Source organism: Polyodon spathula, chromosome 4, assembly GCF_017654505.1.
Source record: "Polyodon spathula isolate WHYD16114869_AA chromosome 4, ASM1765450v1, whole genome shotgun sequence".
Taxonomy (NCBI): domain Eukaryota; kingdom Metazoa; phylum Chordata; class Actinopteri; order Acipenseriformes; family Polyodontidae; genus Polyodon; species Polyodon spathula.
The window spans coordinates 71,987,631-72,015,144 of NC_054537.1; the positions used below are offsets into that span (position 1 = coordinate 71,987,631).

At 38.1% G+C, this 27,514-nt stretch overlaps 1 protein-coding gene across 1 annotated transcript; it reads right to left on the minus strand.

Annotated features, from left to right (window-relative positions):
• Positions 1 to 239: 239 nt before the first annotated feature.
• On the minus strand, positions 240 to 26,347 carry LOC121313966 (doublecortin domain-containing protein 2-like). The gene is made up of 8 exons (XM_041246738.1): positions 25,892 to 26,347; positions 25,483 to 25,537; positions 17,287 to 17,363; positions 15,609 to 15,743; positions 13,803 to 13,952; positions 13,024 to 13,078; positions 1,266 to 1,464; positions 240 to 286 (listed from the first exon to the last, which is right to left on the minus strand). The coding sequence occupies exons 1-8, from the start codon at positions 26,176 to 26,178 to the stop codon at positions 240 to 242; spliced, it is 1,005 nt and encodes a 334-aa protein (XP_041102672.1). The 5' UTR covers positions 26,179 to 26,347.
• Between the last annotated feature and the right edge of the window lie 1,167 nt (positions 26,348 to 27,514).

Below are 27,514 nucleotides of genomic sequence, written 5' to 3' on the forward strand. Positions count from 1 at the left end.
ACACCAGGTTTTAAACACCGAATGATATCACTGGTTAAATCCTGTTAAAAACGAGTGCAGTGCAAAACATTTTATACAGTCATGCTTTGTAAGGTTTCTAATATTCAGGATAAGATTTATGCTAAGTTACAGGATAATGGAATTTAAATGTTGTCCAATAAATATAATAATCAGCAAATGTATTTTCTTTCTTCTGCAGACAGTATCTCACAATGCAAAACAAAAATATTGTCCAAGTTTCAGAAACGCAGCCTGTGGAGCTGAGCAAGGGATAAGTGCTCCTCAGCTTTATTAAACAAGCAAATGAGAATGTTTAGGACTAAAACTGAGTAGAAATATTTGCCTCCAATAACATATTTCAGGCTTTCCACAATTGCAGATGTTTTTTGTGTATTTAAAATGTCTACATATTGAAATCTTGGTTGGCACAGACAATACATTTTACAATGCCACTATCAGCTAACATTACAAAATAATTCACTTTAAAAATATATATGTTTTTTAAAACCACTCTAAAACTATTACATTGAAAATGATAGCACTGTAAATAAAATGTGCATTTTTTTTGTTACTACATACTGGTTGACGGTATTGTAATTTCTTCTGGTTTTTACTCTTTGATATTCTTATTTATAAGATGTTTATACAGTATACAATACAAAGGTAAACTTACCATTTAACCAGAAGCACACACCTAAATATAACTGTCATTAATTTTTCTAATGCTGATTTCTATAAATATCTGGATTATCCAAACACATTTTATATCACCCTATATCAGTAAAATAACGCATATACAATGTAATATATCATATAAAGACATCTTGTTGATTTTTTTTAGTACTATTATATATTTTATACGATTGAGTGTCTTAAAGTTGTGGATGAACCTGCATTACCACAAGATCCACTCAATACAAAAAGAAACATATACAATATTTAATTCATCCTTGATTATCTGCAACACTAAATTATAAAAAAAAATATATATATAAAATGTGTGTTAACAAAGTGTTACCGTAGATGCAACTGGAGTGTTTTATTATTATTATTATTATTATTATTATTATTATTATTATTATAGATTATGATCTGGCTAAATGGGGTATGTTTAAACATATGCCCAAATAAAAACATTACAAATACAAGAGAGTCAGAGATTGTATGCTTTAGTATCTTGTTTCAGCTGAAGCCAAGCACAACTTAAAACAAGAATACAGAGGAACAATCACAGATACATTCTAAAGAACACAATGATCCCTTACCATTGTCAGGGGGGATGTTTGAAGCGATTTCATCTTTATTCTGTTTCACTTTTACCGGTTTCCCATGATGAACAGCATCATTCGTTGCTGACAACTGCTCCTCCTTCCCTTTCATCTTCGGGAGTTGAGGCTGAGGAGAAGCCAGTGGATCCCCTGTATCGCTCGAACCACCAGTGGATTTGCTCTGACGATCTCCCACCTGGTAATGTTAAATTGCAATGAATCAGTGGTGACCTAGCTTACTCAATCATGAGCAAGTTGTTTATTTTTGTTGGATGTAGCTGTGGAGTGTTAGACTGTACATGTTCATCCTCTTCTTATGTCCTAAATTGGACATGCATTTGTAACAATGTAGCAATAAGGCTTCCTCAAAAAAGGGTTATTACAGTTTACAGTCATCACTTACTAGATTAGAGGTAAGCTTTAAAAATGCTTACATCACATATTGATTATTGATTAAATGCACACCCTCAGACACTGCAGAACAACATTAACCATTTCTTACTGTATGCAACAAAATAATAATAATAATAACAATGAGAAAGCAAGTGCAGTGGTACCCTATAATTCTATCTATTTTAAAGTAGTGCAGAACAACTGGTGGTCTGACATGTATTGCTTTTCCAGTTCACTCAAACCCCTTCTAACTAAAACTCTGTGTATACATGGATAGATAACCGTCTCCTCTACAACTGAATACATGTGTTCTTCAATTTGGGTTTCTAGTACTACTACAAAATTGCATTCAAGGATAGAGGGTGTCAAACAATACTAATGGACATGAACAGCTACTTGTTCAAATGGACCTGACACTTTTGTAAGTGGCTGAAGTGCTGGTTTGGAGAACTTAAGGTAGCTAGATACATTCTTTGTGATTATGCAGTGTGACGGAAAGATGAGTTCTGGTGATGAATCTTCCTCCCGACCTGTGAGGGCGCTAAAGAACGAGAGGAGAAGTATCTGGAAGGGCTGGCCTGACAGTTCGTTTCCAGGTCAGGGAAGTGGGTCAGCCTGGAAAGAAGAGCGACTCTGTTGTAACACCGTATTGATTTGAAAGGTAAACGAGAGGCAGCTGCAAGTAATAAGGCAGCTGCAACCGTTTACCTAGATATCATGCGGGATTACATATAGGGGCCAGGGTAACGCTGATCTTTTCCTTCGTTTGGGTAACGTGAGGAGAGAAGGACTGAGAGAGGAGCTCTCAGAGTGTATTACGTGTTGTATGTTGTCTTTGTTTGTTTATAATTGTCTGTCTTTTTCGCACCACTAGACAGTTAACGCACACTTCCAGAGCTGTCGCCACGTAAAGCACTATCCGGAGCACCACTGCACAGAGCACCTGCACGTTTGAATATCACCCAGGACTGGTGACCGTGCCTTTGTTTGTGTGTGAGACTGTACTGTGTTCGCCATCCCCGCGCTTTACACATTGTTGTGTACGGCCGGGGATTTATTATTTGACGGTCGCCAGACCTGGAAACAGCACAAATAAACACTTGTTCACTGAATCACTGTTGTCTGTTCATCACTCCTGCATCGCATCACCGCTACACCTGTTCCCCTTACCAACCTCTTTGCCACATGCAGTTACAGTAGTTACTAGCCCATATGCTATTTGAACAGCTATACAGTAACTCGGGCAAGATCTTCAGCTAATTGCTCAGTGATTGAGCACGTTTACACTATCAAATGTGATACCCATTTCTGTTTTCAATTTAAAATGGTAATAACACAATCTGACAAAAACAAGAAAGTGTAAATTATGAAAAACAGCAAATAGGCTAATTATTGTTTTTTTTTTCTTCATCGGAAAGCTTGCAGCCTTATAAGATAACTTTGAGGTATTTGTGGCAAGTCCTAATGCTCCTTTTTGTCTGCGGTTAAATTAATCTTTCTGTGAATTTAAGCGTTAAGAGAATGTCACTTTACATATTCATATCACCTGATATAGTGGCAGTCTCACTGATCCAGAAGTGTAAGGTAAGACTTATGTCAACGGCATGCAATATCAGCGAGGTCAGTTGCCCATGAACACTGGTACAGACTACTAATTTTGACAAATAAAAACCTGGTATGTTCTGAACTGATACTTCAGAAAGGAGACATCCACCAAAGATTGATTTGACCAAATCTTTATTGTGTTTGACAGAAGGACCAAAAGAACGTAATATACTTTTTGGCCCGTGGCCTTGCACATTAAGCTGTAGAGCTGCCCGAGTGCTTGCTGACTGAGATGAATAATTATTGCTTGCTGACAGCTATTGCCAGAGAACAGGACACATGGCACTCTGGGCCACGTTCTCCTGCCCCATGTACTGGCTGATTGTGATGTAATGGTTATTGATTAATGACAGTCATGCCAGTGGCAGGACCAGTGGCACTCTGGGCCACCTTCCTCATGTGGTGCTGAAGTGTTTTGTAATGATTATTAGCAGTTATTCCCAGCGGCAGGGCAAGTGGCACTCTGGGCAATGTTACCCCCCTCTCCTGAGCTGGCTTAACTGTGATGTAATGATTTATGACAGCTATAGTGAGGGGGCAGCAAAAGGCATCCTGGACAAGGCATGCTGTAAGGTGGAGGCAGGGGGTAGGCATATGCAAAGGGTGGATCCTCCATTCAGAAACATAACATAGTTTGGAGCAAAATGCTTCAGCTGTATTACAGCAAAATTAGCAATGCCATCAGGCCTAAATTGGCATACAGTAGTAAAACACTACTGAGGTGGGATTTTTCCTTACTGCTAATGTGTTACATGAAGTACTGCTGAGCCAAGTACTGAGTGTGTAAATTATGTGCAAAACTCTAGAATATCTGGTCAGGCAACTCAAACTAACCATCTTTTATCAGCACACACATGTACAAGATATTCATGGATCAGCGATACATTAAATAACTCTTTCTACCCATGGCTGTGCCATCTTTGGCAATGCAAAAAAGACTCCACAACATTGCAGCATGACTATGACCATATTTTTGAAGGGGAAAGGTTGTAATGGAAATAATTAAAACATTTAATGTTTTTTTATGCAAAAATGTTGGGTAATGTTAGTGCCAGATCTGTTCCTTAGCTAGACTATGGGTGGGTGAATTGAGCCTTTTGTATAGCATTGCACATATACTTTTTTTTTTTGGACTGAACTTATATTAACATTTTTGTGATATACAGTGCCTATAGAAAATCTACACCCCCTTGAACTTTTTTCACATTTTGTTGTGTCATTGCCTCAGAGTTTCATGCATTTAAATGAGGATTTTTTTTTCACTTATCTACACACCATACTCCACACTGTTAAGGGGAAAAAAGTCTCCACCACCTTAAGTTAATACTTGGTGGAAGCACCTTTGGCAGCAATTACAGCTGTAAGTCTGTTGGGATAGGTCTCTACCAACTTTGCACACCTAAATTTGGCAATATTTGACTATTCTTCTTTACAAAACTGTTCAAGCTCTGTCAAGTTCCTTGGGGAGTGTTGATGGACAGCAATCTTCAAGTCATGCCACAAATTTTCGATTGGATTTAGGTCGGAGCTCTGACTGGGCCACTTAAGTACATTTACCTTTTTGTTCGTTAGCCACTCCAGTGTAGCTTTGGCTGTGTGCTTTGGGTCGCTGTCATGCTGAAAGGTGAACTTCTGCCCCAGTTTCAGCTTTCTTGCAGAGGGCAGCAGGTTTTCTTCAAGGACTTCTCTGTAATTTGTTCCATTCATTTTCCCTCCTATCATGTCAAGTGCCCCAGTCCCTGCCGATAAGAAACATCCCCATAACATGATTCTGCCAACACCATGCTTCACACTAGGGATGGTGTTCTTTGGGTGATGCACTGTGTTGGGTTTGCACTAAACATAACACTTTGCATTTAGGCCAAAAAGTTCCATTTTAGTTTTGTCAGACCACAAAACTTTTTGCCACATGGCTACAGAATCTCCTGAGTGGTTTTTTTTTTGCGTACTTAAAACGGGATTCAAGATAGGCTTTCTTGAGTAATGGCTTCCTTCTTGCCACCCTACAATACAGGACAGATTTGTGGAGTGCTTGGGATATTGTTGTCACATGCACACATTGACCAGTCTTGGCCATAAAAGCCTGTAGCTCTTCCAAAGTTGCCATTGGCCTCTTGGTAGCCTCTCTGATCAGTCTCCTTCTTGCTCGCTCATCCAATTTGGAGGGACGGCCTGACCTAGGCAGGGTCTTGGTGGTGCCATACACCTTCCACTTCTTAATAATCGTCTTGACTGTGCTCCAAGGGATATTCAAGGCCTTTGATATTTTTTTATACCCATCCCCTGATCTGTGCCTTTCAACAACTTTGTCTTAGAGTTCTTTTGAAATTGCCTTGGTGTTCATGGTTGAGTCTTTGCTTTGAAATGCACTACCCAGCAGAGGGAACCTACAGGAACTGTTGAATTTATCCTGAAATCATGTGAATCACTACAATTTAACACAGGTGGAGGCCACTTAACTTGGTGTGTGATTTTGAAGACGATTGGTTAAATGTCTTCAGCTAATTTAGGATTGCTATTACAAGGGAGGTGGACACTTATCCAACCAAGCTATTTCAGTTTTCACTTTTAATTAATTTTCTACGAATTTCTAGAATATTTTTTTCACTTGGAAGTTGTGGAGTAGGATGTGTAGATAAATGAAAAAAAAAACAATTCTAATGCATTTTAGTTCCAGGCTATAAGGCAAGAAAAGGTGAAAATTGTAAGTAGGCTGTAAGTAGGCTGAAAAAGTGTAATTATTTTTATAGTACAGCTGTACGTACTGTATTCATTATTTATTAAAAAAAAAAATTATTTTACCCTGGTTTTCTCCCCAAGTTGGAATGCCCATGTGATGAGTCAAAGGGGTTTCGGTCTGCAATTCAGCCTCCCAACAGTAGAAGGCATCAAATCAACTCGGGACTTCCCTTACCAAGGTCTTGTGACCATGACAAAAGTCATCTTTTTGAGGGGCGGCACCTTGATGAGGGGCGGAAGTACGAGTATGTAAATTCCAGCCACTGGAGTCAAGTGAAATTAAGGATACCTGTCAGTTTGGGATTGGTGATCCACTGACTACCGGGGCGGGGTTTGCATACTAAAGGGAACGTGCTACTGTGTTCGGGGTTGGTCCTAAGGAATAGAGGCGGGGGAAAAAAGGCTGGAGGGAAGTACGTGGGAGTTTGGACTGTGTCACGAACGGAGGCCTTACTAACTTGGCTCTTTTCTGTTTTTATTCCTTTTTGTTTTATTTTTGGATTTAAGCAGAGCGCGAAGAGGACTAAGAGGCTTCCGTTCCTTTATTTTTGATTACTCCAGCACTCCCTCCCTCACATCCTTCTTTATTATTTTTCTTTTTTTTTTCCGTGTAATATTAAATAAAATTTTAATTTTTACACATAAATCACTGTCTGGAAAATCCATTTTTACTCAAACGCCTCACACGTGGTGTCAGTAGTGGGATATGGATCCAGCTACAGTTTTGGCGATGTTTCGGGAGCAGGAGGAGAAGCGAGAGGAGAGGGAAGCACGGCGCCAGGAACAGCTCGCCCAGTTCTTTGGTCAGCTGGTAGAGAAAATCTCGACACCAGCGGCGGAAACAGCGGTTGCCCGGTTGTTTTCTTCACAACCAAAGCTACAGAAGATGACTCCAGAAGATGATCCTGAGGCGTTCTTGGTCACCTTTGAGAGAGTGGCAGAAGCAGCAGGGTGGCCCAAGGAACACTGGGCCATGAAATTGGCACCCTGTTTGACAGGACAAGCGCAAGCAGCGTATAGAGCCTTGATGGCCTCGGAGGCCGCGGATTATATAAAAGTAAAAGAAGCCATTCTCTCACGCCTCGGGATCACGGAAGAAACATACCGGCGCCGTTTCCGGGAATACCAGCTGTCCAAGGGGGTGCGGCCCCGGGTTGCGGGACAGTATCTCCTGGATCAGTGCACCCGGTGGCTGCAACCGGAAGAACACACACCCCAAGAACTGGTGCAGAAGATCGCTATAGAGCAGTTCGCATCCATACTACCGCCAGGAAATCGGGAGTGGGTTAAAAGGAATCAACCTACCACTCTCGAGAAGGCCATCATCCTGGCGGAGGCTTATGAGGATGCGAATGAAGGCACCGCCTCTGACCCCACTCCTGCACCTAAACTAACCAGGACCAACCCATCAGTGAAGCCCAGAGGAGGTAACCAGACCTTCAGACCATGGAGGTCGAGGTTAGCCCCATCTTGGGCGAGAGAAAAACCCCCTAACCTGTCAGTCACCGACTCACAGGACAAGCAAACCCCGTTGGTGCCTTCTACCCCAGTTTGTTACCGATGCAATGAGCCCGGACATATAGCCAGGGATTGTCCGATGATGGAGGTAGACCTGGCAAGAAGATCCTGGTCGGCAGTAACAGGTAAGAACACTGGGGAATGTTGGGAGGGCCCTTATCAATTAAGAGTACAGGTCGGGGATAAGAGTACTAATGCATTTGCAGACTCTGGGTGTGCACAAACATTGATTCGACAAGCTCTTTTGGAGGGGGTAACCTGGGAGCCACAGGGTAAAGTGGCTATCTCATGTATTCATGGAGAAACTCGGGTTTATCCCACCACTAAAGTTAGACTTACTGTTGATGGTTACTCAGCTTACGTTAAAGTGGCTGTAGCGCAATGTTTACCATACCCTGTTCTCCTGGGAAGAGACTGGCCGTTTTTTGATCGTATTTTAGGTCGGGAAATGGTCTTAGTTTCTACCAGGGGACAATCTAAGCAACGGGAGAAAACAATTGGCGAGATTTTCCCGTTACAATCCGACCTGTTTAACCCTAAAATCCGCCCGAGAAAAACAAAGAGAGAGCGCAGGGTGGAAAAATATGAGGGAACTCTGAGACGACAAGGGGAGGGGTCTGACTCAAAGGTAAACCAATCTTGTAAACGGCAGGGTAAAGGAGTAGGTGTTCAGTGTGACCGGGGCTGCGAGGTTACTGATGTGGAAGGTCACATAATAAAAGACACTCCTCTCAGCGTACCTAATCATTGGGACCGAGATATTGACCTGGGCTATGAACAACAAAATGATCCCACATTACAGTATGCTTGGAAACAGGTTAGATATGTTGAGGGGAAGGATATGCAGGAAGGACAACCAGTGGTATTTCCGCATTTTTCTGTATCTGGGCACTTATTATATAGAATAACCCGGGCTCCCGGGACGGGACAGCTCGTAAAACAGTTATTGGTTCCTAGGCCTTTTCAGTCAGAAGTCATGAGATTGGCGCATGACATTCCATTTTCAGGTCATTTAGGAACTGAAAAGACTCAGGAACGAATTCTGGCCCGGTTTTTTTGGCCAGGGGTTTATGGTCTTGTGCGGAAGTATGTATCTGAGTGTCCGGAATGTCAATTAGCTGCCCCTAAGTTAGTTCGCCCCGCACCTCTGGTCTCACTGCCAATTATTGGAGTACCGTTTGAGAGGATTGGTGTAGATTTAGTAGGCCCTCTGGAGGGAACAGAGTCAGGATATCGGTATATTTTAGTAGTAGTGGACTACGCAACACGATATCCAGAAGCTGTTCCCTTACGCTCTATGAGTGCAGAAGTAGTAGCAAATGAATTGGTTAAAATATTTTCTAGGGTGGGAATCCCGAAAGAAATTCTCACTGATCAGGGCACTAATTTTATGTCAGACTGTATTCAGCAACTATATAAATTATTGAAAATCCGTTCAATTAGAACCTCAGTTTTTCATCCTCAAACGGATGGGCTTGTTGAACGATTTAATCAGACTTTAAAAAGTATGTTGCGCCGCTTTGTAGATCAGGAGAAACGTAATTGGGCTAAACTGCTTCCCTACTTGCTCTTTGCAGTTCGTGAGGTACCACAATCCTCAACGGGGTTCTCTCCGTTTGAGCTCTTGTACGGTCGGCAGCCGCGGGGTATCTTGGATCTCATAAGAGAAGGCTGGGAAGAACAGTCAAAAGACTCTAAAAATATAGTGAAATATGTATTACAGCTACGCGATCGCTTAGAATTAGTCGGTCGATTGGCACATGACAATCTCAAAGTGGCACAGCAGAAGCAGCAGCAAAGCTACAATAAAAATGCAAGAATTAGGAACTTTCGACCTGGAGACAAAGTGTTGTTGTTGCTTCCCTCATCAGAATCTAAGTTGTTTGCTAAATGGCAGGGTCCCTTTGAGGTCATTCGAGCAATTGGAAAAGTTAATTATGAGATCCGACAGCCTGGGCGTCGGAAGGAAAATCAAATTTATCATGTTAATCTCCTCAAACCGTGGAAAGAACGGGAGGTCCATTTTATATCTCCCGAACAGGAGGGAGAGGACTATGGACCCTCAATTGAGCCAGTATCAGCAGCTGGGGTTCCGATGGGGGAACAATTAACTCCTGATCAACGCAAAGAGGTAAGCAATTTAATCAAAATGTTTGGTGATGTGTTTTCTAACGTGCCCGGAAGAACGCATTTGATTGAACATGCTATTATCACTCCGCCAGGTCTGAGAGTTAGACAGAGACCGTATCGCATTCCAGAAAGTCGGAGAGATTCTGTCCGGAGGGAGGTGGAGTGTATGTTGAAACTTGGGATAATTGAACCTTCCCGAAGTGAGTGGTGTAGCCCAATTGTACCAATAGACAAACCAGATGGGTCACTACGGTTATGTATAGACTTTAGGAGGGTGAATGCTATCTCTAAGTTTGATGCATATCCCATGCCTCGGGTAGATGAACTCTTAGACAGGCTGGGGCGAGCTCGGTTTATTTCAACTTTGGATCTGACGAAAGGATACTGGCAAATTCCATTAGCAAAAGCCTCTCGTGAGAAAACGGCATTCTCAACCCCAGATGGTCTTTTTCAATTTTGTACTATGCCGTTCGGACTTCATGGAGCTCCCGCAACTTTCCAGAGACTGATGGACAGGGTATTACAACCTCATCGAGAGTATGCAGCTGCATATATCGATGATGTAGTCATATACAGTTCTTCCTGGAAAGAACATTTGAGTAGATTAAAAGCCGTCCTACAGTCTCTGAGGAAGGCGGGACTCACAGCGAACATGGCAAAGTGCGCTATTGGAAAAGAAGAAACAAAATATTTAGGTTTCATAATGGGTAAGGGTAGAGTGAAACCGTTGGTTTCAAAAGTCCAGGCTTTGTTGGATTCACCGGTACCTACCACAAAAACCCAGGTGAGATCATTGTTGGGATTGGCTGGTTATTACCGCCGCTTTATTCCACACTTTTCCACTATAGCCGCCCCTCTCACTGATCTCACTAAAAAGAACGCTCCAAATAAAATTAAGTGGAGTGCAGAGTGTCAGACAGCCTTTGAATCTATTAAAACTAATTTGAGTCAGGCCCCAGCATTAGTAAGCCCGGATTTCAGCCGAGACTTCATCCTTCAGACTGACGCATCACAGACTGGTCTGGGTGCGGTTCTGTCCCAGGAAAAAAATGGTATAGAACACCCGATATTATATATTAGTCGGAAGTTACTGCCGAGAGAACAAAGGTACTCTGTGGTAGAGAAAGAATGCCTGGCAGTAAAATGGGCGGTGGAGTCCTTAAAATACTATCTTCTGGGACGACCCTTTGTACTCATCACAGATCATGCCCCTTTAAAGTGGTTAGACACAATGAAGGATTCAAACGCTAGGATTACGCGGTGGTACCTGGCGCTCCAACCCTTCGCCTTTCAAATAAGGCATCGTGCAGGTAAGTTACATCAAAACACTTTTTTCCTGGGAGGGAGGGGAAAAGGAGGGGTTAGAGGTTTCCGAGTGTTCCTTCGGCTCCACTCTGAGGGGTGGGATATGTGATGAGTCAAAGGGGTTTCGGTCTGCAATTCAGCCTCCCAACAGTAGAAGGCATCAAATCAACTCGGGACTTCCCTTACCAAGGTCTTGTGACCATGACAAAAGTCATCTTTTTGAGGGGCGGCACCTTGATGAGGGGCGGAAGTACGAGTATGTAAATTCCAGCCACTGGAGTCAAGTGAAATTAAGGATACCTGTCAGTTTGGGATTGGTGATCCACTGACTACCGGGGCGGGGTTTGCATACTAAAGGGAACGTGCTACTGTGTTCGGGGTTGGTCCTAAGGAATAGAGGCGGGGGAAAAAAGGCTGGAGGGAAGTACGTGGGAGTTTGGACTGTGTCACGAACGGAGGCCTTACTAACTTGGCTCTTTTCTGTTTTTATTCCTTTTTGTTTTATTTTTGGATTTAAGCAGAGCGCGAAGAGGACTAAGAGGCTTCCGTTCCTTTATTTTTGATTACTCCAGCACTCCCTCCCTCACATCCTTCTTTATTATTTTTCTTTTTTTTTCCGTGTAATATTAAATAAAATTTTAATTTTTACACATAAATCACTGTCTGGAAAATCCATTTTTGCTCACACGCCTCACAGCCCAATTATTATTTTTATCCCAGTTCACCGCTGCAACCCCCTGACGACTCGTGGAATGGAGGCTGAAACATGCGTCCTCCGAAACGTGTTCCTGCCAGTCATTTTTTGCTGCGGATCCACAGTGAAGCCACCAGATCTGTAGTGCCGGAGGACAACGCAGATCTGAATGGATCCACTGCAGACCCACAGGCGTCCTATCAGCCACAGGGGTCGCTGGTGCAATTTGAACCATGGATTGCTCTGCCAGCCTAAGCCCTCCCTACCCAGGCGGCGCTCAGCCAATTGTGCGGCGCCCCCTAGGAACCCACGGTCACGGTCGGCAATGACATAGCCTATATTCGAACCTGCGATCTCCAGGGGCCGGTTTTTCAAAACTTTTGATTTGTTTAACGTTATCTGGATTTTGTAATCCTATATTTTGTGCTCGAGATTACTTTTACCTGGATTATTTTGATCCGTTTCTTTTTTTTTCAGAAAATGTCACTACTGGATTACATTTATCCAGATAACAAATAACCACGATTACGAAATCCAGTTTTTTGAAGTATGCTGTAGTTCTTAATATTTTTTTTTAAGAGGCCTTATATGATCAAAGTAATAATGATTAATACACAACTTTATTAATTTTGTTTTATATTATTTATTTTAACAACATTTATATTAAAAAGAAATTAAAAAACTAAATCTAAATTGAATAAAAATAAAACTTTTGAAAAAGGATGTGTTTTTGATATCTTCATCGTCTTCCTCGTCAGTCATGAGTCCAGCATCTCCCAGACAAGCTTTAAGGAGGTGTGTGTGAAGGCTTATGCATATGTTTTTTTTTATTAAAGCTATACCAATAAATACGTTTTCCTTTTTGCTTGCATGGATACAAAACTGAAATAAATATGTAAATATTATAGTCTAACACTCTATTTGGACATATAGCGTGTTTTTGCTATAACAATTCAAACACACTATCAACATTCTATGATCATTTAAAAGCTAAATCCACCTCTGCTGTAGGATCATAATAATTCTGGTATTTTGGATCTAAGTAAACCTGATCTCTTTAAATTCTGAAAAACCTAATTGCAACATTTAATCGTGATTAAAAGTCTGATTGGATTACCAAAACAAAATCTAGATCACAGTAATCCAGATCGCATTTCCATGTTTTGGAAAACCCAATTGCAAAATATAATCCAGATCAAACGTGTTAATCCAATTACCAAAATTTTGAAAAACCAAGCGGAGTGCCTTTACTGGATGCGCCATTTGGGAGCCCCCATATTCATCATTTTTATGATCACTGTAGTAGTGATTTTTACTTTGCATTAGTGATATAGTAGTGATATTTGGATTAAGAAAAATATAAATACTTACACTCTCCTTATGCTTTCTAAACCTAAAAATAGGAGGTAGTGAAAACGCCTTGGACCTAGGAATTAAGAAAAACATACTTGTTTACTCTTCGGTGTGAATATTGCATAACATGCTTGATTATATTTCAGTTTGATTACGTTATACAAACCTTATCTAATTTATTTAACATAAATAAAGACACATCTCAGGAACTCTGGTCTTTTTGTGGAGTGGGGTTTCACAAGTCTTTGGTCAGACCCACATTAATGAATGCTTACATGGAGCGTCTGTATTTTATTTTATTTCTTTTGACAGAGGTACAATTTCCCAAATAAGTAGCATTGGTTGAAAGGCTTGTAGCTTAATTTTAAACACTGCAGAAAAAATGGGCCATTGTTCATTCATGGACTGTTTTTTTTTTAAGTCTGTTTTGATGAATTATACAAAGTTAGATATTAATAAAATGTTTTTTAATGATTCCAACAACAGACTTGTGTAATGATTGTATTATACAGTGGCATTGCTGTGGTCAAATTAAAACATTTAAAGGTTTAGAGCATCATAGAGTTTATTACCATGCAATCCCAGGTTGAAAATACCAACATGTTTCTGGCAAAAATACTTAAAATGGTTTAATTTAAATGGATTCCTTTACAATTAATTATACCCTCGTATTCCTGGCCGGTAGCATCAGAAAAGGGAGCTCATAAACAGGTCGTGGCTGGTTTACAATGATTTCCATCTAAAAAGCAAACATTGTTGTTCAAAACTTTTCATTTAAGAAAGAAAACAGGTCTTACCCATTGTATCTTCTTGTTGGTGCTGGTTTAGTAAAAATGAGGTCACCATAAGGAAGATTTTTAAACTTTTCTCGCCCAACTGCCACATAAAACTGTCCATTTTCAAGTTCTTTTGTGTCACTGACAAGGTTTCCATCCAAAGTGTAAAGGCTGTCAGTCAAAACAAAGGCATATTTTGGTGACATAATATGTGGACAGAAGTAAAGATAGCAATACTATCGCTCTTTGTTTGTAACATTTGTAGGTTTATGTTGTCCGTGTCTGATAAGGTAAGGTATATTTATGGTAGCAGTCTTGTTGGAAATAGAAATATAAGTTGTGATACAGGTCTCAAGACAGCACATGTTACAGATGTTTTCTGAAGGGATTGGTGCAGGTATTGAGCAATGATCTTCCAGTCAAATTGAGTCAGTGCACTCCTGGCCTCCTGTGGAGGCCATACCCTCTACTGACAGCGTCATGTTCTTCCACATGTAAATACACACTTTATAACACAATCACTCCATTTGGTGGGTTATATGAGGCCTTTATTTTATAGTGACAGATATCAGGCTTTAGTACAGATTTTTTCCAAGGTGAAGCAAAAATAAATGTTGCCAGGATTACATACAACATTGTTGACACAAGAGGGCGCTAAATTATTGATGTTTTTAAATGCTTGTACTTGTATGATCAATTAATAGTTAAGTGCATATTCTTATGAAAATATTAGGCATTCTGCTATATTCTTTATAATGTGACTTAAATAAGATTTGACCTCTGATAAATGTTTTGGACATCTCTATGTCAACACCTTTACGACTGAATTAAGACAAAAATGTATTATAGATTTTTTTTTTTATTTCTTCAATTAAATATTTCAGTAAAGGGTTTATACATAATACAAGAAAGTCTGATAATTACATACACTTTTTATACGTAATATATGAAAGTGTGATAATTACATACACTTCCCATTTCATGAAAACATTGCTGGTGTGTCTTATTTCTAACAGTAGTGTCAAGAATATCTTGTTTGACTGCTCTTGAAACCTCACAATTATTGCTGTCACCACCTCCAGAGCAACTTAACTAACAACAGAGTCAATATAGCAAAGATTTATGTGAAGAAACATGATTATCCTAACCCTTTATTGTTATGACAAACGAGTGTCTTGTAAACTAAGCTTTGTTCCTTAAATCATTTCTTTATCCTCTTATAAATGTTTAGCACAGTAAATCTGCATGGTAATTTTGCAGTTTTCCCATGCTTTTACCATAGTGGTTATACCATACCATGGTATGCCACTTGTTTTAATTTGCTTTACCATGTTTCTCTGTGCTTTACCATGTTTCTCTGTGCTTTACAATGCTTTCCTATGCTTTACAGAGCTTTCACTATTTTTATTACATTTGTTATGCTTTTACTATGGGAAACTTTTATAAGGGTTTAGCCCTAAAAGACTAAGGAAGACTGTCACACATACTTGCAATGAGAAGAACAACTGCAGAAGAGCCAGTATAATTGCATTATAATTCCAGCACATTGCCCAGAAGAAATAGTTCACATTATTAGCAGCCGTGGAATACTACGCATTTGGATAAATGTTTCGCAATGGCCCGGAATCCCCCAATGAATTACTAGTGTGCTTGTGATACCACTAGTATGTTAAAATATAAAAATGATACCACTATGGTACTATTCTAACAAAACCTAATCCCACTGCAGCTGTTTTAATGTCTCTTACTGTCGAACAAATTCATTGCCACTGTCATGGCTCAGTAATGTAACTGAAGACCATTTGGTAAGGGGAAGCCCATCCCTACCTTCGTACAGCACCTAGAATTCTGAAGCGCATTTTCTCAGTAATCATTTCCAGGACAGGATCCCATTGTGAAAGAATTCTCCTTGGTATTAACAGCCGGACTGCTGGATTTAAGATGTCTCCATTTACAATCACACTGTAAAAAAAAGATAAATAAATAATAATAATAATAATAATAATAATAATAATAATAATAATACACTATGTAACACAATTTTTGTTCCTGGGTAGTAAGTGTTATTTCCTAACTGCTTATGCCTCAAAAGTATAGAAAATGGCTATTATTCCCCACAAACTTTGCTTTTGTGACCAGGACAGTGATATTTTGAAATTTACCTACTTCCAATGAGAAAACGGTCTTTTCGTTCAAATAAAGTCAGAAAAAAACAACATATGAACCCAAATTAACATGTATTTATACTAAAGTAATACAAAAATGACTACAAAAGATTTAGAAGTGAGTAGTTTTTCGGGATTTACGATTATACTGTAAATCACTTTCACGAATCAGCCCCCAAATGTAGTCTCCCATCATGTTCTCGTTATACTGTCCTTGGTAGCGGTGTTCAAAGTCCAGTATATCCTGGTAGAAGCGCTCGCCTTGCTCCTCCGAGTACGCTCCCATGTTCTCCTTGAATTTATCAAGATGAGCATCAAGGATATGGACTTTGAGGGACATCCTACAGCCCATTGTGCCGTAGTTCTTCACCAGAGTCTCAACCAGCTCCACATAGTTTTCGGCCTTGTGATTGCCCAGGAAGCCCCGAACCACTGCGACAAAGCTGTTCCAAGCCGCTTTCTCCTTACTAGTGAGCTTCTTGGGGAATTCATTGCACTCCAGTATCTTCTTTATCTGTGGTCCTACGAAGACACCGGCTTTGACCTTTGCCTCAGACAGCTTAGGGAAGAAGTCTTGAAGGTACTTGAAGGCTGCCGACTCCTTATCTCGAGCTCTGACAAATTGTTTCATAAGGCCCAATTTGATGTGCAGTGGTGGCATCAGCACCTTCTGGGGGACCACCAGTGGCTCTCACTTGATGTTGTTCCTCCCCACAGAGAACTCGGTCTGCTGTGGCCAGTCCTGCCTGTGGTAGTGCGCATTGGTGTAGCTGCTGTCCCAAAGGCAAAGATAGCAGGGAAACTTGGTAAAACCGCCTTGGAGACCCATCAGGAATGCCACCATTGCAGCCTCTTGATGCCATCTCAGAAAAATGCAGACATGTATCCACTTAGGCAGCTGGAACTAAACTGAACTGGTGGGCTTAAGGCCCCTGTATTTATACTACTATTTATATTACTGGAAAGTTCTAGAAGTTACTCCAAGTTTACTCAGCACTGAATCTATCTGGAATGTTCTAGAAAATAGTAAATTTCAAAATATCACTGTCCTGGTCACAAAAGCAAAGTTTGTGGGGAATAATAGCCATTTTCTATACTTTTGAGGCATAAGCAATTAGGAAATAACACTTACTACCCAGGAACCAAAAAATAAAAAAAAAGTTGTTGCATGGTGTAATAATAATAATAATAATAATAATAATAATAATAATAATAATAATAATAATAATAATAATAAATAAATAAAAGAAGAGAAAAGTAACAACTTGTTTATATTTTCTTTTTACTTTCTCTATTTTTCAAACTTAATACTTGTAACAGTATGTAACATGTAAACTTACAAAATAGCACATGGCTCTTGAATCGGTCTCAGAAATCTTGCAGATACAACTATCCTACTGTGGGCCACTGGCTTTATCTGTGGAAATATAAACAAGTCAACTGTAAACTCAAAGCTGTAACCAATATTAATTGATATCGAGATAGTGATATTCAGGGTACAGTAAACAACTTCAACAAGATGTTTTGCTGTCATTACTGGTATTATGGTCATTATGTGCTTGCTAGAAACTGCTTTGTAAAACTTTGTATATTGATGAGACTTATTTTTGTTAGAGTTGTCTGATGGCTGTTGTTTTGCCAGGACCCCACTGTAAATGGGATGTTGATGTTGAACAAATGTGGTGAGATCATTTTCAAGTATATCCTTATGTAAGGTTTTTGCCAGAGTAATAGTGTAGGAAAGATTCCTTAAGTGAATACACACAAGTCCAGACTTAACCCATCCTCACAATCAGGTACACAAACCACAGATAGCCAATATATGAATATTATCGTAAGAATTCCCATATCCCTGCACAACTATTAACTGCCATGCTGTGCTTGGTCAACTCTCTCCATCATACACACACACCCACACTGTATCTCCTACATCAGTCTCTCAAGAGCTCCAAACCTTAAAGGTACAATGCTAGTATTAATATATAAGGGATCATTACACTTAGCGTTTGATGTTAAATAAAGAGCAACACAAGATCATTTTTTTCTGGTTAAAACTAAAAACATATACATACTGTACTATAATTTCTGTAATTACTAAATTTTAATCTAATGTGACTCAGATAAGGCCAAAATAGTATAACTGTATCACAGCATATAGTTTTGAAGTGGGAAACAGCAGGGTAGAATATAATGCCTTTCCAGAACAGTGCTCTTGGGGCAAGACCCAGAATATAGTGGAGTGGCACAGCGTATGTTGCCCTACAATTTATTTTAATGAACCAGCCTGTTACTGTATAGATACTTCATAGTATCACTTTCTCAACGCAGCTATTATATCCTAGCAACCATTATGAACACTTGAATTTATGCAGTCATCGTGCCCAGAGGTTACAGTTAGGGCACCTATATTTTCTCAGCCAACACTTCAAGAGCAACTCTAATTGAAACAATTAGCAGGATGGTGCCCAAGGAGTACAGCAACACTCGTAAATAGTTTGCTTATTAAATTGTCCTTGGCAACCCTTACATCTGTGCCATATTGCCCAGGAAACAGTCCTCTGCAGTGGTGATTACACATATTTTGAATTGGACCCAGAGCTTGCATACGCCGCCATGCCTTACTAAATTAGGGAAACATGATGGTTTGAGCCCTTGGCATTAGCTCAGCTTATCTTGCCTCAGCTACACTGATATAAATTGACACTGCATTTAATTATCTGTTTCAGTTCAAGCTGCATTGTTTGATACACTCAACCTTAACAGATGTGTCTGTCACTGGTTTGTTTTGTTATACAAATATCACTCAGACCTACGGCGTAAGAACTCATTTTCAGAGTTACAAACAGTAATTACACTCTTAAAAGTCAGAAAACACCACTGGTCACCTCTATTGTTTTACTGTCTTTGCAATCATCCTGTGTGGTTCTCCCACTCCCACATTGAGTAATCTTTGTTTTCTATGCTTTATTATGATTTTCTAGAAAAACCATATACTGTAAACGCAGATTTAGAGAAAAAAAAAGGGAGAATTAATTATTAGACCAACACTGTAAATTCCACAGACCATTGCAGAACTGTACAAATATGCTGAATTATTCAGTTATGTAAGAAATAACCCACGACAGGGTGTGCGGTAAGACAGGAAATGCGGTAAGAATTGTCTTGGAAATAATTAAACAAACTGGCTTTTTTAAGGAAAAAATAAGAAATATATTATGTATCCTTCCACTGAGAAAAAATAGTCCCTGAAGACTGTTTGATTGTAACATATATTTTGTACTTTTTTTATTTGCCATAAACATTACATTGAACATTGCAATTTATAGTAAATTTTTTGGAGATGAAATGACATTTGTGAATTGAAAGCAGACTGATTTCCCTCTTCTGAGGGAGGATTCAAGGAGCAGCCCAACACCGCACTGCATTGGCACTCGAGGGAGGGGCTTCCGAGTGGTTTTTTGGGGGTTTTTTTTGTAAGAAATGATCCTATTCAGGCTTTGCAGTCTTCAACAGAAGCTGACGAATAATTTATGAGGCTTTCGCACCGATGCCAGTAACCGGCATAATTTCCCTAGATTGTAAACCAGCATTAGATGATATGTGGACTAAATGACTTCCGTGTCAGTTTGTGCAGTGCTGCAGTCCTCGGCGAACACAACAGAATTCTATACTGAACCCGACCTTGTTTAAAAGCCCAACGGCTGTGCAAGCAGAGAGCAGGAGAGATTTTAATTTTGTTTTAAATGTTTCTGAAATCGGAGGGTAGTGATGAGATGTATATGTTGTTTCGAGTCTAAATATTGCATACTCGCTAGTCAATTTTATAAGGCGCTATTTAGTTTAATAAGTAGATGCAGGTGCTGCATATACAGTACATGCTGAGTGAGACTTGCATGGTGATTTCTCAGATGATTTTGGAATAATGTTACTGCTACTGCTTGCCTCAGTTTTCTTTGTTCTGTTCTTTGACTAAAATCACACCACAGTATATTTGCCAATTTTTCTGTAATTCTTAGTAACAGAGATGAAAAAAACACAGATTGTTGAGTGATTTAAATGCTGTTTCAATTGTATGTTGACATTTTGACCTACAGAAACACTGTTTAGATAATTGTTACTATTAAGGCGTAGTAATATTAATAGATCAGGTAAGTAAGTTGGTCTATTATGTCATAGCCGTGCGGTAAGACAATTGTCATGTGATCTTGTTCAGCCAATCACAGTACTTAATTTATCCACAATGTATGTATTAAATTGTTAATATTTTTTATATTAATTGTTAATATTTTTAATATTAATTGTTAATATTTTAGTCATAGCCCCAACATTTAAAATAGGTATGGTAATACAGTAGTCTCAGTTTTGTGGTGAAACTGATTTATCCCATTGTAAATGCTCCGGCTAAAGGGACAGGAACTTCGATTAAAAGAACACCTTCTTGGCATCGATAGTGATTTGTTCACAACAGATACAGTGCTGTTTTTTTAACCTGATAACTCATCATCAACAAACTTAAATGAAAATGGTTTATTCCATCTTTTCAAAAGCAACTTCTCATTGCAATAGTGTCTTGAGGCACACTGATTGGTTTATTAAATCTTTCCAGAACCACCCTGTGATGGGGTAAACCCCCACCCTGTGTGTATTTCTGTTATTTTGTATGTATTCTATTATTATTTTAAATGTATTTAGTTATTATTTATTGATGTTTTGTTTGGCAGGGAAGGAGTTAAATACCTTCCCTAGCAGAAAATACTTAGAATGTAGAATGTGGCTGTCTTCAAATTGGCTAATTGATTGTCAGTTTGAGGACAGCCACAACAATAGAAAAACCTGCAGCTTTTGGCTGATCGAGGAGACTGTGTTCAGAGGTGGAACGAGATGTGAGTGAAGGAGAAACTAAAAACTTAAACTTAACAATTGCTACGCGTGCTCGTTATACACCAACTCAATACTTGTTTTGTTTCGTTTCGTGTCTGTTTTCTTTGTCTATTTGTTTTGGCCACCATGCCTTTTTGTTTCTGTGAAGTGTTTTGTTTTGTTCAACTGTTTTATTAGCTTATTTATTCATTTTGTATCCTGATTTCCATGATCATCGCTACAAAATGGCATGTAAACAAATCCGCGCTGGTTTTTCTTTGTGACAAGAAGTTGGAAATTGTTCGAGCTCTTGTGAAAAGCCTGAATCAGACACAAGTCGGCAAACAATTAGCAACAATAATTTTAAATAATGTGCATGTCTTAAATAAGGTAATATGCATAAATTAGTACTATATTTACATATTGTCCGGCAGATTGATTTGGAACAGTGAGTAAACATAGTTTGAAAGATAACATTCACGATCTTTTACCAAAGATTAGGGACCTTATCTTTACCAGATTAAAGAAAATCTTAACTTTCTATTACATAATTAGGCTCTTGAGAATTTCAGCATAATTCTATTTCAAGTTAGTTACTTTTTTAACTTCCATGACTAGAAGTTGTATTTCATATAGTAAATAGTACCAGTTGGAATTTTCTTTCACAAAAAATGTGTTTATGATGTGAAGACATAATTACTGGAAAGTAACATAATTAATACAATAGAGTCCACCTGTGTGCAATTAATGTGTTTCACATGATTTCAGATTAAATACACCTGTCTCTGGGAGGTTCCACAGTTGGTTAGTATTTCCTAACAAAAACTACATCATGAAGGCGAAGGAACATTCAAAGCAAATCCGGAATAAGGTTCTTCAAACGCACCAGTCATGGGTAGGATATAAGAACATTTCCAAGGCATTGAATATCCCCTGGAGCACAGTAAAGTCCATTTACAAATCACTCAATTCATGCAACTGCAGTACAAATCATTTCTAGTGTTGTTACTACCAAACATGAATTCACTTTTAATTAACAAAGTACTAATCTCACGAAATTCAGCAATGCTTTTCAGTCAACTCACTTAATCACATGAGTGTTTCAGACATTCTATTTTAAATCACAGAGAATTATTTTGATAAAACCTTTTTTTTTTTTTTAAAGTTAAACATTGTGAAGGAGTTAACTTTCCCAAAATATTACAATAATGGTTTAGAATAGCATTTATAATAGATGACCTGTGGGGTGTTAACCCTTTGCAGTCCATTTATCAGCGCTTGTCAGGCATGTCAGGTCCAATTTATTTTCACAAGCACTGTTTATTTTACATGCACTGTTTAAAAGTTGTTGTTTTTTTCACAGTAACAGGTTTAAAAGGCACTGCATAACAGTAAAACAGGTTTAAAAGGCACTGCATATCAACTGGGCACTAGTACTGCATCTCCAGACCCGCCCCACCCCTTCTTCACTGCATTTATCACATACCTCTTCATAGTCGTCATCTCCTGATTACTCGTTTTATCACCAAACTCCTCAATAATGCGACCCAGGTCATTATTTTATTACTATAACATCTCAAAAATCTCTGCAAATGTCTGTGATATTCTTTGAGCACTGGATGTGGCAGCAGCTATCTTCTTTGTTTATGTCTGTGTTATCTCTGTAGTAAAGAGGCTATATGTATTGCACAGACATGCCCTTTTTTTCATTGAAAGGTTTTCTCTGCTTTTTCCGGAGAAAAAACGACTAGAGACCTGTGCTTGATGTCTTTCTGATGATGTCGGACAGGGTCCGACATCGGACTGGAAAGTAAAAATTGTAATGTCGGACCTTCAGGCTTCCGGCCCAACCGTCCCTTTAGGTCTTTCTCCGCCGGACCTCCACATCGTTAATTAACGCTTAATTTTACCCCTGACATTCTAAAAAAAATTTTTTATGCATTTATGCTTTTACACACCATTGACAATGAAAAAATCTGTAAACTAAAATCTGTAATTCTGAAAGGGAACAAGCAAATGCTGTAAATCTGTGAAGCACATGTGTGGGTTCCATTAAAAATCCCCCCCCCCCCCCCCCCCCCCAAACAACCATCATGAAATGGTTTAGTCAAGAATCAACTGCCACAATCCCTAAATAATGCATGTAGTCCTACAGGTGCTGTATCATGGTGAGACGATTTATTAAAAGCAAAAGTACAGCAGGAGGAACTTGAATCAGTAGCATAAAAAGATTAAATGTCTTTCACCTTGTTCATTCAGATTGTAGATATTTAATTTTTTGCTTTTCTATTTCAATTTTGTAATATTTTCTAAAAATACCAGTGTTTTTTTGTTGCTGTTTTTTAACACTGGCATTAGGTGTGGTGTTGCTTGCATGGGATGACATCTGTACTGAAGATAAGATGTACTGGAATTTTGGCAAATACTGTTATTGGTTGTTTACTGACATGCGATTTATAATACTTATTACAGATACTTGTTTACACTAGTTACTCTACATATCTCATTTGCTTACCCTTTACTTCATAGTTTGTGTAGTTCTAGCTAGCATAATTTAAAAAGCAAAATCAATGTCATTGGACTTGCCTTTGAGTAGCTGAGGCCCTTCAGCCAGCTATTACCTCTTCTTAAGAAAAAGTTCAAAACATTTTTAAACCTGTAACACTGTAAATAAACTTCATCTAAATTGTTATTTTTTCATTTGAATCTTATTTTTTCTTCATTGTTGCTTTTTGTTATTAGATATGTAAAAAATGCATAGAATGTCGGAACCCCTACTCTAGAGCGTACTCTATATATTACTGCAAAAAATGTCATTTAAGAGGTTTAATAAATATTTATTTTATGTTTTCACCAAGCTGAACTTATTGGTAAAACAGAACCATTTATTAATTGCAAACACCATGGCCCCAGTGATGAAGGCTAACAATGTCATTATTAGATATCCACCATTTGTTTTGATCTTATCTTTGGCTTGTTTTGTGCTCTGTCTATGATTACACATATGACATCAATCAAATCCAAATATAATATTCAAAGTATGGTGTATCCTGGAGACACTAGTTGCATATTTTACTGGAGGATGCATCATGTGTACTGAGATACCCGTCTCCCTTGCTTGTATAATTATTGCAATATGAATGCCTTTGTGCATATTCTGTCAGAGTACATTATCTCCTCATGCATTCAAGGCACACTTTAGTAATTACTTAAATACCAGTATCTGTTGGGAATATTTTCAAAATATTTACTCCAGTCTTTAATGAACACATTTCTTTGGAAGGAGAACATTCAACAAGTAACAAAATGAGAACTAAACAACTTGCAAGCACTTAAAAGATCTTCAATTAAAATACTTGCATTATGCTTTTTTCTAATGTTGTAAAATTAACAGGAGTTATTCACCTTTCAAAAAAATGCCAAAAATGCTGTATCCCAGTGTTCTTGAAAAGATCTGCATTTCCCTTGTTTTTCTTTTGTATTTGTTTTGCTCTCATTAGTATCTATAGTAGATACAGCATCCATCGGTACTGGCAGATTCTACTGTATTTGCTGAAGCGGTTTTCTCCCACTGCTAATTAAAAGAAAAATAGCCACCTAGCTATCAATTTCATCCAGAGGGATACTAAATTTATATGTTTATTTTTTAGCAAAATAAAATCTAAGCCTATTTTTTAGGGACCCCAACTGTTGTTGTTGATTCCAACCTAGGTGCTTCACATAAGGACTAGTAAGTTTACATCAGGACTAGCAAGTTTCTAAAGGTACTAGTAGCACAATATTGTTACTTTCTAACCCTGTATAGTGACAACTTTTGCATTAAATTAGTCTAACAACTTAATATTCATGTTATTTCAATGACCTTAATTAATAATAGTGCAAATTTGCTGAACTGCATTCGAGTGTTTGTGTGGAATGGTACCATCCTCTTCTTAATTAAAAGGGTTTCCAAATCTTGTATCACTTCCGATCAAACATTGGGTTTTTAAAATCTTATTTTTTCGATTTTTTTATTTTATTTTCGTACATAGGGTTATTTTTAAATAACTGCTTTTTGTTTGTTTATATTATAATTGAATTATTAACTTTGCTATTCATAGTCCAGCAGACAGTGAAATACTGGTACGTTTATGAACAGATCACATACGGAATATGAATGTTCTAAGTATTACAAATTCTTTATCTATGAAACATGATAACCGTAACTTTTCATTAAGGTGTCAAACTGTTAAAAGACGGCTTTCAATACTGAGCTTAAACTTCTTTGTTGATTTTTGCAACAATTATTAGGGTATTTACCCTCAGTTAAAAAATGTAAATGTTTTCTAAAACCAGTTTTTCCATTTTCATGCACTGATTCAAAATGAAAGGTGACAATTTTTGGCAAAGATTGTTAAAGGTGACAATGTCTGGCACAACACCTTGTCAATCCTGGACAGGTGGCAACCCTACATTTAAGGTGAAAGCATATACATACTAAAATGTCTTAATGATCTGTTGCATAAGAGTGATGTTTAATACATAAACACTTGTTTACAGTGTGTTTTTTTTAGCTTTTCAAAACTAAGGAAGGCCTATATCTCAGAAATCTAATGTCATCACAATAACCAGTAAAAGTTTCAGTGTTAAGTATACCTAAACTGAAATTAAAAATGTAAATGGTGATGAAATTTTACCTGCAAAGTGTTATTCTGAGTGGGTTTTTTCTTCTTTGCTCCTATCTGCAGGTAACTAGGAAAAACAGAATATGAAAACTGTATTATTATTTATATAATTCAGCAAATAATTTACATAAAAAACTTTGACAGCATCGGTATGATAATATTCTAGATCTAAAAAGCCATTCATGTTTGGAAATAATGTACCCATTAACAACACATAGTTTTAAAAGTGTGTTAATCTCTCGCGCTAATAATATTGTTTTTATTATTATCATGGTTGAATGTTTCATATTTGCTTTAACTGAGGCATTGCTTGTCTATATACCGTATATTGTTCACTTTTGATTGTTTACTACTGCACATTGCTACAAGTACACTAGCACTAAAATAATGAAATTACACTTTCACATGTACTAGTACTTACTCAATTTTTTTAAATTTCTCTCTGCCCGCCGCTACATACTGTTCTCCGCTCTGCAAATCGTCCAGCGAGCCCACACGATGCCCGGCTCTTGGTGTGTAAATGTTTCTGACAGCCCCGAAAGGAGCGTGAACCCCACCAGTCACTTCTTTCAAGAAAGATTCAAAACTGGGTACCCTTTTCTCATTTACAACCAGTCGTCGCCCTTCGAAAAACGGGTCACCGTTCCGATATACCAGCACATTCTTTACAACAGGTTGGGAGAGGAAGTTTGCTCTGTCCCCGCTCATTTTGCAAAAAAAAAGTAATAATGCTATCTTCAAATAGTTTAAAAAAAATATGCAAATTGTTGAGTAGATTGTCTGAGATAGTACGCGTGTTGAATTCTAAAAATCAAGAGTTTCAGGACGGTTCTTACACCATTATCCATAAAAAATTAAATAAAATAGAATATTGTTATTTCTTATATATATATCCATGTGAGTGAACAAAATGGTGTAAATTTGATTATATTAAAGCATATCCAGACGAATTGTAAAAGATAATAAAATATAACGAAATTATTCATATGTATATAATAATGTAATTCAAAATATACATTTTTTAAAAATCTCTACATATCTGTTTAAAACAGCAAAATGATGAGCGCGGAGTATTAAACACATTCAAACATTATTCCAGTGAACGTTGTGTTACACGTAATACAATAAAGCAGAACTGTACTTTCTATTTAAAAACAAAAAAAAACAAAACAAAAACAAAAACAAAAAAACGACCTCGGAATTAAAAGCTCCACAACTAATGCTAATGCATCTGGACCGGGCTCCTGCTCAGGTCGATGTTGAGTGTAGACCTAAGGTACCCTGGGAAACGTTTGTGTTATTTGGAACCGTTTCTATAGAAACCGACCACTCAAGGGGCTCCTGGAAAACATGTTGTGAAATAAGTGCCCACGGGGCTCTATAAAAATGTACGTTATCTTTGTTTGTGTGACTTGGAAAGGACGCAGTTAAAATATGTGTCACTTTACGTTAAGCACAAGCCGAGGCCATTGCTCATTTATTGTTTTTGAGAAACTTTTTAAAAGTGTGCTTACATTACAATTATCAATTATTTTGCAATCAATTAGCTGAGGACCAAATCCATTCACTTTCTTTAATCGACCTGCTGTCAATCTGATAAACATGCATCACCAGGGAACCTTGCCATTACTGTATATTTTGTATTGCTGTAAAATGTAACTTTGTTACTAAAAAAAAAAGTAAATTTAAAAACACTAACTAAAATTGTAGTACTGAAACAATTACCAAAAATGAAAAACAAACCTACAGTGGCTTGCGAAAGTATTGACCCCCCCTTGGCATTTTTCCTATTTTGTTGCCTTACAACCTGGAATTAAAATGGATTTTTATTTGGATTTCATGTAATGGACATACACAAAACAGTCCAAATTGGTGAAGTGAAGTGAAAAAAATAACTTGTTTAAAAAAATTCTAAAAAATAAATAACGGAAAAGTGGTGCGTGCATATGTATTCACCCCCTTTGCTATTAAGCCTCTAAATAAGATCTGGTGCAACCAATTACCTTCAAAAGTCACATAATTAGTTAAATAAAGTCCACCTGTG

Bases quoted from the DNA above. Each gene is read 5' to 3' on its own strand.
- LOC121313966 (XM_041246738.1), bottom strand. From the start codon at position 26,178: ATGAGCGGGGACAGAGCAAACTTCCTCTCCCAACCTGTTGTAAAGAAT. The intron at 15,744-17,286 runs GTAAGTTTACAT...TTTTTTTTACAG, and splicing joins CAAGAGCCATGTGCTATTTT to TGTGATTGTAAATGGAGACA. The intron at 13,953-15,608 runs GTAGGGATGGGC...TTTGACTGACAG, and splicing joins ATTCTAGGTGCTGTACGAAG to CCTTTACACTTTGGATGGAA.